General features: G+C 41.7%; 1 protein-coding gene across 2 annotated transcripts; it reads left to right on the top strand.

Moving 5' to 3' along the window:
• The first annotated feature begins 8155 nt into the window (after positions 1–8155).
• Positions 8156–16636, top strand: LOC5574284 (GDNF-inducible zinc finger protein 1). 2 transcript variants are annotated; one of them, XM_001661285.2, is made up of 3 exons: positions 8156–8192; positions 15046–16177; positions 16248–16636. In XM_001661285.2, exons 2-3 carry the CDS (start codon positions 15207–15209, stop codon positions 16468–16470), a joined length of 1194 nt encoding a protein of 397 aa, XP_001661335.1. In that variant the 5' UTR covers positions 8156–8192; positions 15046–15206; the 3' UTR covers positions 16471–16636. The 2 variants fall into 2 exon arrangements, with proteins under 2 accessions (XP_001661335.1, XP_021696721.1); XM_021841029.1 differs by lacking the exon at positions 8156–8192 and adding an exon at positions 13869–14159.
• The last annotated feature ends 500 nt before the right edge of the window (positions 16637–17136 follow it).

Raw genomic sequence — 17136 nt, 5'->3', positions numbered from 1 at the left:
TGTCCTTTTATCTCTGCGTCACTCGGAACATTGTCATTTAGAACACAGCTATATGTATAAAGGGGCCGTCCATTAATTACTTACGTAAGGGATTATGGGGGGAGGGTGGGTTTGAGATTTCTTACGCGCCATACAATTATTTTTTTTTGTCATACAAAAAGTCTTACCATGGGGGGAGGGGGGGGTTGAAAAATCCCAAAAATTGTCTTACGTAATAAATGGACCGCCCCAAAGGTAATCGCTTGGGTCTCTGCCTGCAACCATGTCCTAAGTTTTGGTTCCAGCTTAACTTCACTGCAGATGTTAAAAGACGTAAAACTGACTTCTTATCAACAACCTTTTAAACATTTGAATCAAGGCGCATCAAATGCATTCGCGTAACTATGGGGGCGTGGGTAGATTCAAGAATTATTTATTATATTTATATCTTTTTTATTATTCTTACCATAAAAATAGTGTCTTGTGATTATTTTTAGCTTTCTATGTGGGATTTTAAGGTGGTCTAAAGACGATGTAGGTTTATATGGAAATCACTATGGAGAAATTTTGAAAAATGTTCAAAACTTAGGTAGATGAAAAAACGAATTTAGTACTATACCATTTAATCCAACTAGAGTTCCCATGTCTTTTTTACCATCCTTACCATAAAAATCAGGCCATAGACATCCCTATAGTAACACACAGTGCTCATCGTAGTCAAGATGTCCCGGGCGATAAGTCAATATCGCCCACTGTTAGTTGCGACAGCTGTCAAAATGTAGCCCATACCTTTGTTTCTGGTGATCGCTTTTCGAAGTTATTATAGTTGTCTATAACACACCACAGACAAACAGATGTAACACTTAGAACAAATGCCGATCAAAATCATAGTCACGTGGACATGTACGCCCAATGCTAAAAACGGTGTGTTTGGCCGATAGGCCAACAGAATTACACCCCACACCCACAATTACGATGGCTTGGGAGGAAGCGAAAACGATATAATGCATCCCGTAAGTTTCCGAGCAACGATTCGCTATGTCATTTCAACCATTGATCCATTTTTGATCATAAACATCAAACAAAACAACTTATAATAATAATAATTACACTCTTGATCCAATCTCCTCAAAAATGAGTAATTTAGATAAAGATGTTGACTACGCTAAAAGTGATTCCGTGCCATGGGCCTGGAATTCATGGTAGAATTAAGAACTGCGCCAACGATTTGTAACCGACTACACAAATTTGTTAGCTCTTCCAAAACACAGAAAATATATTCGGTTTATGTAACTAGAGTTGCAGTATTTATGACTAGAAATATTCCTAATTAGACAAGTTTGGCATTATACTTTTGACCACACTGTGTTGTACGGTGGGTGTCACGGATTGTAATACAATGCTTTGTAGTGGATGCTACTATAGACATGGTCACATTTACAGCATTACGGCATTACTCAGTGATTTTCAGCAGATTATAGTAAACTTAAGAGATTTTTGTAATCGGTTTGAAATCGTTGGTGCAGTTCTTAATTCTACCAAAAATTCGGTGGAATATACAACAAAATTTGTTTCGTATTCTGAGCTTTTCCTATTTCCGCTAAGTGCTTCTTGAATCTAACATCGCGAGACCGCTTAGTTTGACCAAAGTAGACCTTGCTGCAGTGAGGACAACTGATTTTGCAAACAGTCTTGTTCAGTGTGTTTCTTGGTAGAGCCTAACGAAGTCTTAAACTGGTTGACTCTGCTGGAAAACACCAAATCGATTCCGAATTGCTCATTGCTAAAAGGTGAATTTTGTTCGTGTTTTCGTTTGGGCTACATTTCCAAACTAATAAACAGCAGAAAAAATCATCAACTAAATATCACATTGACAAAAATTAAAATAAAGGGAAATATTTCATACTTTTTGCTCTAGGCGAAACAACTTTTACCGAAATAATTTCAAGCGGATTGCATGTTCGTTTGGCTCACGCTTTGACAGCTCTCGCTGCTCGATTGGCTCACACTCTGACAGAAATGTCAGCTTCCGCGTATCTCTTTTATAAAGGATCACTAGGGGTGAGTGTCGTCAACGCACTCCGAATATGGTGTTTTTCCTTTTTGTCGATGATGGCTTTTATCGTCCTTTCTCTGTATCCGTTTATCATTGCCGTCTCGTAGATATATTCCAGTTCCTTGGTCTTTTCGTCTCCACTGAGGGGTAGAGTCTGCTTCTTGTGAAGCATGTGGTGAAATGCTGCCATCTTATGCTGGATCGAATGATTCGATGTGTAGAGGATGACTTGCTGTGTTTTTGTAGGCTTCCTATAGATTTCAAAGTTGTATGAAGAACTTTCTACCCTGGTGACAAGTAGTTCCAAAAACGGTAGTTTTCCATCCCTCTCTTCCTCGTCGATGAACTTGATTTTCTTGTGTACGCTGTTGATTGTATCCAAAATTGTAGCCAGATCGTTCCGCTTAATAACACTGAAAATGTCGTCGACGTATCTTCACCATTTATCCGGCAATACTCCTTGTTTCTTTAAATTTTCCTCAACATTCGCCATGAATAGTTCGCACAAAAACGGCAAGATAGGGTTTCCCATGCGGGCTCCTTTCGTCTGCTTGTAGAAATTTCCTCGAAATTGAAAGTAGTTCTCGTTCATGCACAATCTTGCCAACCTCATGTATGTCCTGCCCTTTCCTTTCCATGATGCAACCGTCCTTTGGGGCAATAACCAGTCCTCGAGAAGATTTAGGAAATACTTTACTAAAACGCTAGGAAAAAAAGCAGCTACGTCGAAAGAAACCATCATCTCGTCATCCTCGACGTATCCTGACTGTAATAGTTTCTGGGAGAACTCCTGGGTGTTTTTAACTGACCTAGTGGGGAATGGATTTGACATACTCTGGAATTTCTTGACTAACCATTTCGCCAGTGCCGAAATGATTTCTCGCATTTCTTTTCCCGGCTTGTGAATTTTCGACAGTTCTTTAATCCGTGGAAAATTAGGGTTTAACTCTTTCAAACGAGCCTCGCCAATGATCGCCTTGCAGTCCTTCAGGATTTTGTCTGTAAGCTTGCTGAGTCCGGGTAGTGTCGGTAGGGGCCTTCGTTTATCTTTTTCGCCATTTGTTCGTCGTAATCCGTCTTGTCCATGATGACGATCGCGTTGCCTTTATCCGCCTTGATGTAGAACACTGGTTGATCGCGCATGGGTGGACCCTTTTTTAATATACGTTCTGATTTCGATGATAAATGAAACACAATCCATACGCAGCCGTCCTGCCATGGCGGAGGCACAAGGAATACTAACGTTTATTGGCATTTATTTGTGTAAGTATGAATATTGCTTATACTAGGGTAAAATGACATATATTTCACCGTTTGTCCAAACACTGGTTTATCCTAAAGTTCTTTCACGATCCTTGTCTCGCCCTTACCTGCCCTGCTGCGTTGTCCTGTTGTAATGACCTTTGCTACGATGTTCCTTGTTGTGTTCTGGTCCTTTAAATGGTATAGTACGAAATTCGGGTTTTATCTACTTATAGGTATTCCACTAAACAGCTCGAATATTTATTATCATGCTTTATTTGACAATGGTAGCATTATACTTTTGACTACACTGTGTTTTATAGTGGGTGTCACGGATTGAAATACTATGGTAATCAATATATTTTGGACCCCTACATATTTTGAACCCCCTGGCCCATGTTCCTGTAAATTTCCCAGTTTAAATCTAAAGATCAACTCAATTCGCATGACATTTTAAAGATAGGACTATTCCGCACTTGCATCAACCGTTTATACATAGAAAATGTGTATATTTTATCTGAAATTAATTTAACTTAATCGGTTCATCCATGCAACCGTTACAACGCGTTATACACAGAAACATAAGCCGTCAGAATTTTTTCAACTGTAAACAAAAACTTTTTTTCAAATTTCTGAACTAAAAGCGTAGAATATCTTCGGTTTTCCATTATCAATCGATTGATTAAACTATGGACAAGCATATTATACAACTACACACTTCAACGGATTCGCCGAGCACCTGTAGGAATAAGATGGTATATAAAGAAATATATAATGTGTTCAGGGCTGTTTGGGTACGTCAGGAGTTAATAATCAATGTTAAATTCCTTTTCCCGATCAGCCTAGATAGCCGCGTAGTGTCGGTAGCGGTTGTTTCAACTGGCTAAGAATTAACACTACGGACTGCCTGTTCCGGTGGTAAAAGTCCACCTCACAGGTGACCCCTAATTCATACGGCTTTAAGCTTACCGTGCCTAAGAATGAATGGTTAGGGGGTCTAAATAAAACCTAGCCGCAAACGGAGCCTGTGGAGTTCCAGGGCGCCCTCTACAGTATTATGCCCTTCCTGTGCTACCCGGTGCAATGGTGCAGGTGACCTTGTGTTTCTCCGAGATAATTGGCTGCCCTTCTTCAGTCTCAAGCCTGAGGCTAAATAAGGGTGGGATTATTAATACATTTAATGTAATTTAGTTTAGTTCGCTGCTGGTCTTTTTCGTTCTGAGATTGCGAAAAGCTTAATCCTGCCTAGTTTGGGTAGTGGCTACGGCTAGGATACCTTAGTTAGATCAATCTCCAGCATAAAATGTCAGCAACGATTAATCTTTGTAGACTCATGCAAATGGTACAGCTCAAGTGGCGCTAGTTCAAAAACCTTACTTTTGTAAACTTTTATCTAGGAAACCTAGTGGACCCAGTTTTTGCTACTTCCAGAAACATGAAATGGCAAATTCGCGTGCCATGCCTCGTGCATGCGTGCTCGTAAATAGCGCTGACGTCGCTACACTCATTTCTGAGTTAACAACCAGAGATGTATGTGCTGTCACAATTGATATTTCTGTATGTGACCTCAATAGGAAATACGTCTTTCGTTTTGTGGTCTATTTACCACATGATGAACCATCCTCAACGGATGATTTCAAACGAGTTGTCGTTCACTGCCTATGAAAAAGCCTTCTGCTGATTGTGGGCAATGATATCAATTTGAGAAGCTCCAGTCTGATGGAATGCTTAAGTACTTCAAATCTTGGATTACTTATTGTAGGAAATCCCCCAACCTTCATGGTATCTGCTAGAGAAGAAGTGTTAGACATAATGCTCTGCTCGAATAGAATCAGTCACGAGTTGACGAATTGGCATGTATCAGAAGATGAATCATTATCTGATCATCGCTACATCTCTGTATGAACATAAGAATGTAAATTCGCAGACTTTGCATTTGTTATACTCCACAAACTGGGAATTGGTTGTGACCAAATTCCATGGATTTTCTCCGTCCATTGGAAATCCTAGTGATTTGGATGTTTCCACTTCCGGTGAATTGGGACACAAATGTCCTTGTTTCGAGTGATCTCACAATTGCTTGTCACTTTGCTTATAGGAAATGTTCCTCACAACTCCCTTCGCGGGACGAGTGGACGTCTGTACATTACTAAGCCATCCCAAAGGTGGCTAAGTATTTAACAAATCTGTCAAAGCAGAATTGCAGTCGCTTGGTTACAACCTTGACTGGCCACTGCCGACTCAACTATCACATGGCAAATATTCAGTGTGTTGATACATTTGTGTGTGATAGTTGTGATTCCGATTATGGAAGTTCTTATCACCTTATACGTAACTGTCAAGTTTTCGCGTAATTGCGATTCCAATTACTTGGTAAACACTTATTCAGTGAAACTGATTTCAGAAACCTGAATCTTCAGGACACACTGTTATTCTTAACCCGCTGTGGTAATGAGCTATAGGCTCTCTTTACGCTCATGCGTTTTGCAGTGCCCTTTTTAGGGCGCTGTTCGAACCCATTGTGGTATGGAGCTACATGCTCTTAATTCGCTTATGCGATTTTCCCTCTTCAAGGGATCACACTCCTATTTCCTCCCATCTTTCCCTTTCCTTTCCTCTCCCATCGGGTAGATGATGAAATAGGCTCAAATATGGCGATGGCACAAATCTCCCAAATGGCGGGGAACGTGCCTCTGGAGCCGGCCTTCTGATACACTGTGTTTTATGGTGGGTGTCACGGATTGAAATACTAATGCAAATTTCCCAGTTTCAATCTAAAGATCAACTCAATTCGCATGACATTTGTAAAGATAGGACTATTCCGCACTTGCATCAACCGTTTGTACATAGAAAATGTGTTTATTTTATCTGAAATTAATTTAACTTAATCGGTTCATCCATGTAACCGTTACAACGCGTTACACACAGAAACATAAGCCGTCAGAATTTTTTCAACTGTAAACAAAAACTTTTTTTCAAATTTCTGAACTAAAAGCGTAGAATATCTTCGGTTTTCCATTATCAATCGATTGATTAAACTATGGACAAGCATATTATACAACTACACACTTCAACGGATTCGCCGAGAACCTGTAGGAATAAGATGGTGTATAAAGAAATATATTCCTTTCTTTATACACCATCTTATTCCTACAGAGCCCAACAGCTGATATCTCGGTTTTAATTTGACGATTCTCGGTAAACACAGCGCACTATTCAAATATTGGTCACGAGGCATAATATTAAAACATAATATTAAAACAATTAGCTTCCGACATTAGAAAAGTCATCGACATTTTGTAGAACAAATAGTCTGAAGTGAAGTTGTAATTTCAGAAATTCGTGTAGGCAAAAAATGTGCGGTAAAAACTACCATTTTAGGGGGTTAACTTAAGCGCTCGCACCGGCAATTTTCAGCAGACCAGAAATGCGCTTGATTTTACCATGTCTGTAGTCGAAATCAGATTGTTGTAAATTATTTCTGTCGAATGTACCAGTAATGTGGTGGGATGTACCGTAAACATAGTAAATTGTTCTGAAATTGCATGGTAGTTTCAAGAATGGGCGTAGTCAGCTAAAATAGTATTTTTTACCACAGATTTTTTTCCCGTGTAGGCTCATAGAAACGGCTTATGTTGAAGAGAACTGTAATAAATATCCTTCACAACCAGAAAAAAAATATAGCGTAACGTATATAATTTGAACATGCATATAATTTGGACAGGCTAGTCGTTCTATGCTTATTTCCAATGAGATGGTGAGGAATACATGTACGAGAAATCATGTATTGCATTATTAATACACTATGCTACTTATTAATGGTGGCCATTTTCATAATAATCACAAATTGGCTTCAAAAATATAAAAATTGTAAATTGTATCTACAGAACATATGTGAAACCTACGAATGCAAGAGGATGTGCATTTCAAGAACATACATTAAATGCATTAATAGCGCTCAGAGTTAGCATTAGTTAGTGAGGCAAGGATGTATACTATCACCACTACTGTTCCTCATCGTAATTGACGAGATCCTGATAGGCGCCATTGACCGTGAACAAAACCGTGGGCTGCTGTGGCAGCCTATTACTATGGAGCACTTAAATGATCTCGATTTGGCTGATGATATTGCTATACTAGCTCAACGGCGCTCTGATATGCAGAGTAAGCTAGACAATCTTGCCGAACGCTCCTCAGCGGCAGGTCTCAACATCAATGTCAACAAGACCAAATCGTTGGATGTAAACACGGCCGGCCCTTCCAGCTTTACAGTAGCCGGGCAAACAGTGGAGAACGTCGAAAACTTCCAATATCTTGGTAGCCAACTGGCGTCTGACGGCGCTACCAAGATCGACATAGGTGCACGGATCAAGAAGGCGAGGGCTGCTTTTGCGAGCTTAAGAAATATTTGGAAGAACAGTCAGATTAGTCAACGCACCAAAATTCGAATATTCAATTCCAATGTCAAATCTGTGCTGTTATACGCCAGTGAAACGTGGTGTGTATCAGCGGAGAACACTCAACGGCTGCAGGTGTTCATCAACAGATGCCTGCGGTATATAATTCGGGCATGGTGGCCACACAACTGGATTTCTAATGCTGACCTCCATCGTCGGTGCCACCAGCAACCGATACAAACCGAAATTCGACAACGAAAGTGGGGGTGGGTCGGCCACACTCTACGTCGGGGCGGAAACGAAATCTGCAAACAAGCGCTGGAATGGAATCCAGCAGGACATCGCAGCAGAGGCAGACCCAGAGGATCATGGCGGCGCAGCCTCAACAAAGAAATAAAAGAAGTCGACGGCAATTTGACCTGGCCGCAGGTCAAGGCGATAGCTGGAAATCGCCCAGGATGGAAATCTTTCACGTCGGCCCTATGCACCAGAATGGGTGCCCAGGACCCATAAGTAAAGTAAGTAAAAGAGTTAGCATTCATAAGAAGTTTGAAAGTAAAAAAATGATTAAATATGTCTAAAATTTAAGGTAAGTTCATCTAAACCTTAACATGAGTATATAAGGCATAAATCAGGTGTTGTCCAAAATAGATTATGGTTCTTGTTCAGTTGATATAATTTGGCCATCTGATGAAACATACTGGAATGTCGTATGCACGCATACTTGCAGGCGTTTTTCATGGATCTGATATTTGCTTGCATTAAATGGAATTATCGATTTTCACTAATATACACATCCAATAAGCGAAAAAATGCATAAGTCACATGTAAACTCACATGTATTATGATATGATCGTCTTTTCAAGAAACCATTGTATGGATATTGAGATAACGTCTCTGTCCAAATTATATTCACATGAGGGTGTCCAAAATGTATATTAGGTGTCCGAAATGTATGATAGACAGGCTGCCAAAAAAAACGCTATTTTGGAAGCTAATGCTACAGATTGTAAGCATTTTCTCCTCAGAAACTCAAGGTACATTGGACCATTAAGAAAAAGTAACATTGCGTAATGAAATATTTGTATTTAATGCAGTTAATCGATCGCCGTTTCCAGACATATCCTAAGCCTGTACAAAATACATAATTTACCCTATTTTACTTATTTGACAGTTTGGTCTTTTCATGGTAATATTCATTCTCTCTCGTTTATGTGGCTTTTCTATTTCATTGCGCATTTCTTTCACCACTGGACTATCGCAGAAGTTTTTACAAGTGCGGAAATGCTAATAAAAGTGCGCGATTGCTTCAAATCGAGTCGGTGTCTTCAGCGGGGTTATTCCTCGAAGTCCAAACAACAACCCCGCTGAAGACACCGAAATGATTCGATGAAATCCCGCACTTTTATTCGCATTTTCGCACTTATGAAGCCGCACTTCGCTGTTCAGTAGTGAGAGAAATACACAATATTTAATTAAGCATCAGTCTAAGAAAAAATGTGTTTGTTTTGAATTAAAATTTAGTGGTTCTGATCGAATCTTACGATAATTTCACGAATCCTGGTATTCCCGGGACGTTAGAACTTATATCCCGGAAAACGGGAAATCCCGAACTTTCTCAAATCCCGGGATTTTTTGTCCCACGATGGATACTCTATAGGCTGGGTAAAAATAACTTTGCTCTGGATTGGCATTTTTCGCTGCTCTCAAAGAAAACTACCTACACGGAGAAAAATAATTATTGAATAAAACCAATTATTACTTGATTTCGAACAAAAGTTTAGTTTGAGACTTGCACAAACAAAATTAAGTTTTAAATCAATAATATGCATTTATTAAAACTAACTAAGATTTGCCAACAAATGTATTTGTTTTGGGTAGTTCAAGTTGAACACAATCCTTTCCATAAGTGCTACCGGTTGTTTATTTGCTCATTTCGCAGGAAACCAGAGTCTAAGAATGGAGAGTTACGCGAAGAGTGAAACCAAATCTACCTATCGAACTGTCAAACCGTCTACCTATCCAGCAGACCAGGAAAACACGAAGAAGAACAACCATTCAAAGAAGCCTCTTCGCGCTAGAAACCACATTCAAAGCGCACTCTTTAAATGCTTTACACAAAGCATCATCAATTCAATGCAGGCAATAAACCAAATAAAGGGTCATAATCAGAAAGTTTCTGGTCGTATGTTAGTCAAAAACATAATTTAGAAAAGTTGTAAAAGACTTTTGCATAGTTTATACCAAGCACATTTTTTTTACAGTAGGTGGTCTTTGTGTTATATAAATTGTAGAACATTTTTAGCGTGACTCGGATCATTTTTATAAAAATTTTTGTTTGACAGCAGCCGTAGTGCTTGTTAATATATATTCAGTTCGCATCTCCCAGGTTTTAAAAAAATACACATTATTGATTTAAACCTTAATTTTGTTTGTGCAAATTTCAAACTAAACTTTTGTTTGAAATCAACTACTTACCTCCAGCACAGACAAACAGACGTAACACTTAGAACAAATCTCGATCAAATCATAGTCACGAGGACATGTACGCCCAATGCTTAAATTTGTGTGTTTGGCCGACAGGCCAACAGATGGCGGTAGTGTGTAAACGTCAAACGCGAACAAAAACGATGCGAGCGCTGCAGGTGTCGGATTGGCCACCTACCATATTTTTGAATCGACCGTTAAAAAGGTGGTGGTGGTGGATGCACAATGATGAGAGTGTGACGTCTGTTTGTCTGTGCCTCCAGAGTAATGAATTAAATTGAAGAGCTTTTCATTAAATACAAACTCAATCGTATTGTGTTCTTCAAAAGCGAATTGCGAAAATAAAAATGTCAGGAATTTTTGAATATAACACACGAAATGACCGAACACGAAAGAAGATGTTGGTTCATCAAAAACAAAACTTTTAGTTGTTTTGGTTCTCACCAAACCTTAGTTTGATTCGATATATTGTTTTGGTCTAATAAACCCATTATTCTATTTTGAAAATAATAGTTGGTCAGATAAACAAACAACCTTATTTTTAGTAGAAGCAAACCGGTTGTTTGTTGAAACTCGAAATTTAGTTTTAAGCAACTATTACATACGCTATAATAACATAAAGAATGAACATTGAAACAACTGTTTTAACAAATTAGTTTTAATCAAAAAACTATGGATTTGAAACAATAGTTTTTCGATTGAAAACAACAAAATTTTCAGTTTGAAAATAAACAAAAATAATGGTTGTTTCAAACTAGGGTGTTTTTCCTTCGTGTACTATCTGCTGTTTAGCCAATTTGACTAAATCACACGGAAGAGCCGATTTGAGTGAAGAGAAACTTACTTACTTATTTGGCTTTACATCAATTATCTTGATAAAGCCTCGCCAACAATATTTCGCCAATTCCCTCGGTTCATGGCCGCTTCTCTCCATCCTCGACTGTGACCCACGCTCTCCAGGTCCTGGTGTACCTGGTCAATCCACCTAGCTCGCTGCGCCCCACGCCTTCTTGTTCCGACCGGATTCGTGGCGAACACCATCTTTACAGGGTTGTTGTCCGGCATTCTTGCAACATGCCCTGCCCAGCGTATCCTTCCAGCTTTAGCTACCTTCACGATACTGGGTTCGCCGTAGAGTTGAGCGAGCTCGTGGTTCATCCTTCGCCGCCACACGCCGTTCTCCTGCACGCCGCCGAAGATCGTCCTTAGCACTCGGCGTTCGAAAACCCCAAGAGCTTGCAAGTCCTCCTCGAGCATAGTCCACGCCTCATGCCCATAGAGGACTACCGGTCTTATAAGCGTTTTGTACATCGTGCATTTGGTGCGGGGGTGAATCTTTCTTGACCGCAGTTTCTTCTGGAGCCCATAGTAGGCACGACTTCCGCTGATGATGCGCCTTCGTATTTCCCGACTAACATTGTTGTCAGCCGTCAACAAGGATCCGAGGTAGACGAACTCGTCCACCACCTCGAAGGTATCCCCGTCTATCGTAACACTGCTTCCTAGGCGGGTCCTGTCGCGCTCAGTTCCGCCAACCAGCATGTACTTTGTTTTCGACGCATTCACCATTAGCCCGACTTTTGTTGCTTCGCGTTTCAGGCGGGTGAACAAATCTGCCACCGTTTCAAATTTTCTCCCAATAATATCCATGTCGTCCGCGAAGCAAACAAATTGTCCGGATCTCGTGAAAATCGTGCCTCGACTGTTAAGTCCGGCTCTCCGCATGACACCTTCAAGCGCAATATTGAACAACAGGCACGAAAGTCCGTCGCCCTGTCGTAGTCCCCGCCGAGACTCGAACGAACTGGAGTGTTCGCCCGAGATCTTCACGCAGTTTTGCACACCGTCCATCGTTGCTCTGATCAATCTTGTGAGCTTCCCGGGAAAGCTGTTCTCGTCCATGATTTTCCATAGCTCTATGCGGTCGATACTATCGTATGCCGCCTTGAAATCGATGAACAAATGGTGCGTAGGGACCTGGTACTCACGGCATTTCTGGAGGATTTGCCGCACGGAAAAGATCTGGTCCGTTGTCGAGCGGCCGTCGATGAAACCTGCTTGATAACTTCCCACGAACTCGTTTGCTATAGGTGATAGACGACGGAAGAGAATCTGTGATAGTACTTTATAGGCGGCGTTTAGGATGGTGATTGCACGATAATTTTCACACTCCAGTTTGTCGCCCTTTTTGTAGATAGGGCATATAACGCCTTGCTTCCACTCCTCCGGTAGCTGTTCCGTTTCCCAGATTCTGACTATCAGCCGATGCAGACAAGCGGCCAACCTGTCCGGGCCCATCTTGATGAGTTCGGCTCCGATACCATCCTTGCCAGCGGCTTTGTTGTTCTTGAGCTGTTGAATGGCATCCTTAACTTCCCCCATCGTGGGAGCTGGTTGATTTCCGCTGTCCGCTGTGCTGACGTAGCCATCGCCTTCGCTGTCCTGACCTTCTGTGCCTGTGTTCTCTGCGCCATTCAGGTGTTCATCGTAGTGCTGCTTCCACCTTTCGATCACCTCGCGTCCGTCCGTCAAGATGCTCCCATCCTTATCCCGGCACATCTCAGCTCGCGGCACGAAGCCTTTGCGGGATGTGTTGAGCTTCTGATAGAACTTCCGCGTTTCTCGAGAACGGTACAGCAACTCCATCTCTTGGCATTCCACCTCTTCCAGGCGGCGCTTTTTGTCCTGGAATAGGCGGGTTTGCTGTTTCCGCTTCAGTCTGTATCGTTCCACGTTTTGCCGCGTACCATGCTGCAGCATTGCAGCCCGCGCTGCATTCTTCTCCTCTAAAACCTCTTGGCACTCCTCGTCGAACCAATCGTTTCTTGAGCTCCGTTCCACATATCCGACAACGCTTTCGGCAGCGTCGTTAATGGCTGCTTTGACTGTCCTCCAGCAGTCCTCAAGAGGGGCCCTATCGAGCTCGCCCTCATCCGGCAACGCTGCCTCAAGATGCTGCGCGTACGCATTGGCGACATCCGGTTGTTTCAGCCGCTCGAGATTGTACCGGGGCGGGCGTCGGTACCGTACATTGTTGATGACGGATAGTTTTGGGCGCAGTTTCACCATCACCAGGTAGTGGTCGGAGTCAATGTTGGCGCCACGATAGGTTCTGACGTCGGTTATGGATTTGCAGTTCCACGTACCGAGTTTCCAATCGCTAGTCCATTTTCGTCGCTGTGGTCTTTGCCGATTGTTCCGGTCCGTATTCTCTCGTTGACGTTCCTGTGCTGATGTGTTTTTACGGCTGGCTCGCAGGGCCTGACACCAACCCCCTAAATTTCCGGAGGACCATTCCCCCTAAATGTTCGGAGGGCCATAGTGCGCAGTTTAGCTTAGAGTCCTTCTCTGGCACTCGGACGATGATCAGCCGCCCCTGACATGGGGAACAGACGCTGTTGTGAGCCGCTCCTAACGTGGAGTACAGACGCTCAAGGTTTGCAGAAGCAAAGCAAAAGCAAACCCCCCCTTCCCTGTCAGCATACGACCAAAGTTCCCACCGGGGGTTGGTTACCCGATCTTCCCCAAGGTTACTCGTACCCCGGCCAGTACCACGAGGAGGTAGGGATAGGAGTTGCTGGGCAAGAGGCTAAGGACCGCACAAAGGGGTCTATTTTATTCCTGCAGGTACGCGAGGTACCAATGGTACGCCATGCCCAGCCATTTACCGCGTTGTTGAGTGAAGAGAAACCAAAGCCAAAAAGTCGATATGAGATTCCGTGTAATTGAGTTAATTTCACTCAAATTTGGGTAAATCCAAACGAGTGTGGCATCTCGAGCTGTCAATTGACACTCCGTACACACAGCTGATCATGTTTACTTTAAAAATGAATGCATTCGATGCAGTTTCTGAATAAGGTCCAGAAAGGAGTATTTTAAAATACAACTGTTACTGATAGTCGTTAAATAAATAATTTACTTGGAGTAAACAAATGTGACCAATATGTCCTTTCAGTTTGTGCAAAATTCAACGAACAGTGAATCAGACAACGACTTGGGTATGTTTTGATCAATTGATTTTTTTTTTGTTTAAATCACTGTAGCTACCTCAGTAGCTGTAAAATTTGGCTAATGCACTTCTAACTAGCTAAATATGGTAACTGACAAAAAGAAAACAAATAATATGGACAAACAATATATGACTGCGTGTGAATTCCCAATATCAGTCATTGATCGATACAATCGTCCGTTGATTGCCGACAGTATATGAGCACATTGAACCCCTCTGTATTTTGCCTGAGTTGGTAGCAAATCCCACACTTTAAGCTAACCCTTCTCCAATGGAGAAGTTAGACAGAATACAGAACGCTCCCATGCTTATGGGTAGGGGTTCAAGATGGCCAATCGAAGCAAGATAAGCACCTTTTGTTAGTGACGTTCTTACCGATTTTTTTCAATATTAATGAATAATAATAAATTGAATTGACAGCTAAAGGTATACAGAGTGCACAGACATTACCCTTGGGTTCAGACCCTTTTCTCCCCCCGGTATAACTTCGGGGAGGGGCCAGTGCATATAGCACTTAACACATGTAGCAGAAGTAGCCTAGGCAAACTACTTCTTCTAGCCGACTTTAACAATGTTACAGGCGACCAACCTCGGCAGGGCTAATCGTCTGCAGACGAATCCTGATCACGTGCCATAGACGCTAGAATTCCTGAATATTGTGCTTATCTTGCCCCGTCTCCCCCTACTGGTCCCTGAAGGCTTTGCTCATTTGGAAACCACCTTATTACTTTCCATCTTATCGCGCCGTTGTAACGCCTATCCACATATTCATTTCATAAAAAAAATCTCCTAGAGACTCCGTTTGCCTCTAAGTCGCATGACCGATATAGCCATTACAAGAAAGCAATTTAAACCCCAATTCTTTCATTTTCTAGATTTCACCTTCATAAAAGTTGAAACTGTGATAGAACCTCAGCTTGTGGAAGGCTTTACCGAAGATTCGGAAGCAGCACACCAACAGCCCAAAACTAGCTCGTTTTGCACATTATGTCTACGCAAATGTGCTCCAGAACATCTCTTAGAGTTCCGTTCAGGGATGAGCCTCGATTCCACCGATATCGATGCTGCTGAACGGAAAGTACATCAAGCGCTCGGTTTGGTTCTGAAACTTGAAAACCGGGACATTTGCCACACGTGCTGGAAGCTTGTGCAGATGATAACGGATTTCAGAGAGTGCTGCACGAAGGCTGCTAGTAAATTGGAACAGTTTCCTTTGGGATTGGCCAATAGCGAGGAATGGACTTCGGAAGCCACCCTGAGTGGGATCGATCAAATTCAGAAGGCCATCTGGGAACATAGCTGGGCGATGGATGCACAACAAGGACATGTTGTTCAAGAGAAATTGGACACAAATTTGGAAATGATCGATGTGCTTCCGAATGTCGCAGATGACGGATCAAAGGATGATACCCTCAATGATATGGAAGCTATATTGTCGAAGGAATTTAAACGTTCAAGAAGGAAACCTACGAAAAGGAAGAAACCTGTACCGAAAGAAGATGTTGTCGTTCATTCGGCCAAAGTTCAGGATGATGAAGGCGAATATCAACCTGCTAAAAGAATGATAGCATCAAAACCAATCGAACTCGAAGAAGATCACTACCAGGTCGAGATTTCTTCGTGCACCATCTGTGACCGGAACTTCGATGGCCATCGTGCCCTCATATTGCATCAAACGCGTTGCACGACGGAAAGCCCATCAACCAAAAAGTACTACAGCTGTCCGATTTGCACGGCTTCGTTCCTGGAGAACTCGGGATTGACGTTCCACCTGAACAAGCACAAAGGCCTCAGACCGTTTAAATGTCGGAAGTTTTGCGACAGAACCTACGCCAGCAATTACACGCGCATCAAACACGAACGAAGGTACTGCGAACAGGATGGCCGCATCTGTCCAACTTGTGGCGCATCGTTGAAAAACGAGGCTTCTCTGAAGTTGCACATTCAGAGCGTACACGGCGAGGCCAAGTATTCGTGTGAAATCTGCGGGAAAAGGTTTAAGAATTTGTATGTTTTTATGATTTTTTTTCTGTTTTAAAGTAGCTGTCTAACATTGATCTAATTCTATCTAACATAGGAATATTTGCTACGACCACAGACGGGTGCACTCGGATGAGCGGAAGTACATCTGTAAGGTGTGCAACAAAGGATACAAGAGCCCGTTTGCCCTGAAGACGCACACCCGCATCCACACGCAGGAGCGGCCTTTTGCCTGCCATCTGTGCGAGCAGGCTTTCAACTACAAGGTGCTGCTGAAGGCTCACATCGAGCGGTACCATGGGTCGAATAAAATCGGTTAGAGGCGCCGGGTGGGTCGCAATATTAGGTTAGACACTTTCAAGAGCACATGAATCTGAATCGATAACAGGGTAAGCTTATTTAAAATGTTAGGTTTATATTATGTCGATGTATTGATATTGAAATCATCAAACTGTACAAAATAAACTATAAAAACTAATCTGAGAATTGCGAGATGTCTTTGTCATACATTCTTTTATGCTCTGCATTAGAGATTCAAATGTAAATCCTCGTTTTAGTGTGATATCACATCATATCTTCGTAATTTCATTCATTCAAATGTTTCTCAAAACAATTTCTGTTCAAAATTTTAGCCAAATCTAGCCAAAGAAAAAAGTCACAGAAAAAAATAGTTGAATGTATTTCGATATCCAATTGATTTCAGAACAAAAAAAAAACAGTGAATTGACGAAACATACAAGCAAAAAATCATTATTCTGTCTTGTTTATGCAAATGCTCGAACTTCTTGTTTGATTTCATGCATAAGGTTTTACACAGTGCTCTTATTTACAGTTTTAGAATATGTTCTCCTCTTTTTTGCAAAATCTTTCTTATTATTTGTCTCTCTGTTTGTTTTTACGTGATTTTGTTTCATAATGGCCCAAAATCTTTCAATTGTTCGTTGTTCTGTTTTCTGAATAATACATCTGAAATACTTTTCCGTAAC

Source organism: Aedes aegypti, chromosome 2 (assembly GCF_002204515.2).
Source record: "Aedes aegypti strain LVP_AGWG chromosome 2, AaegL5.0 Primary Assembly, whole genome shotgun sequence".
Taxonomy (NCBI): Eukaryota; Metazoa; Arthropoda; class Insecta; order Diptera; family Culicidae; genus Aedes; species Aedes aegypti.
This window is presented reverse-complemented; position numbering and strand designations above follow the sequence as displayed.

Excerpts from the sequence above, each read along its gene's own strand:
- LOC5574284 (XM_021841029.1), top strand. The coding sequence starts at position 14,105 with ATGTCCTTTCAGTTTGTGCAAAATTCAACGAACAGTGAATCAGACAAC. Across the intron at positions 14,160-15,045 it reads TGAATCAGACAACGACTTGG|ATTTCACCTTCATAAAAGTT; the intron begins GTATGTTTTGAT and ends TTCATTTTCTAG. Across the intron at positions 16,178-16,247 it reads GGGAAAAGGTTTAAGAATTT|GAATATTTGCTACGACCACA; the intron begins GTATGTTTTTAT and ends TATCTAACATAG.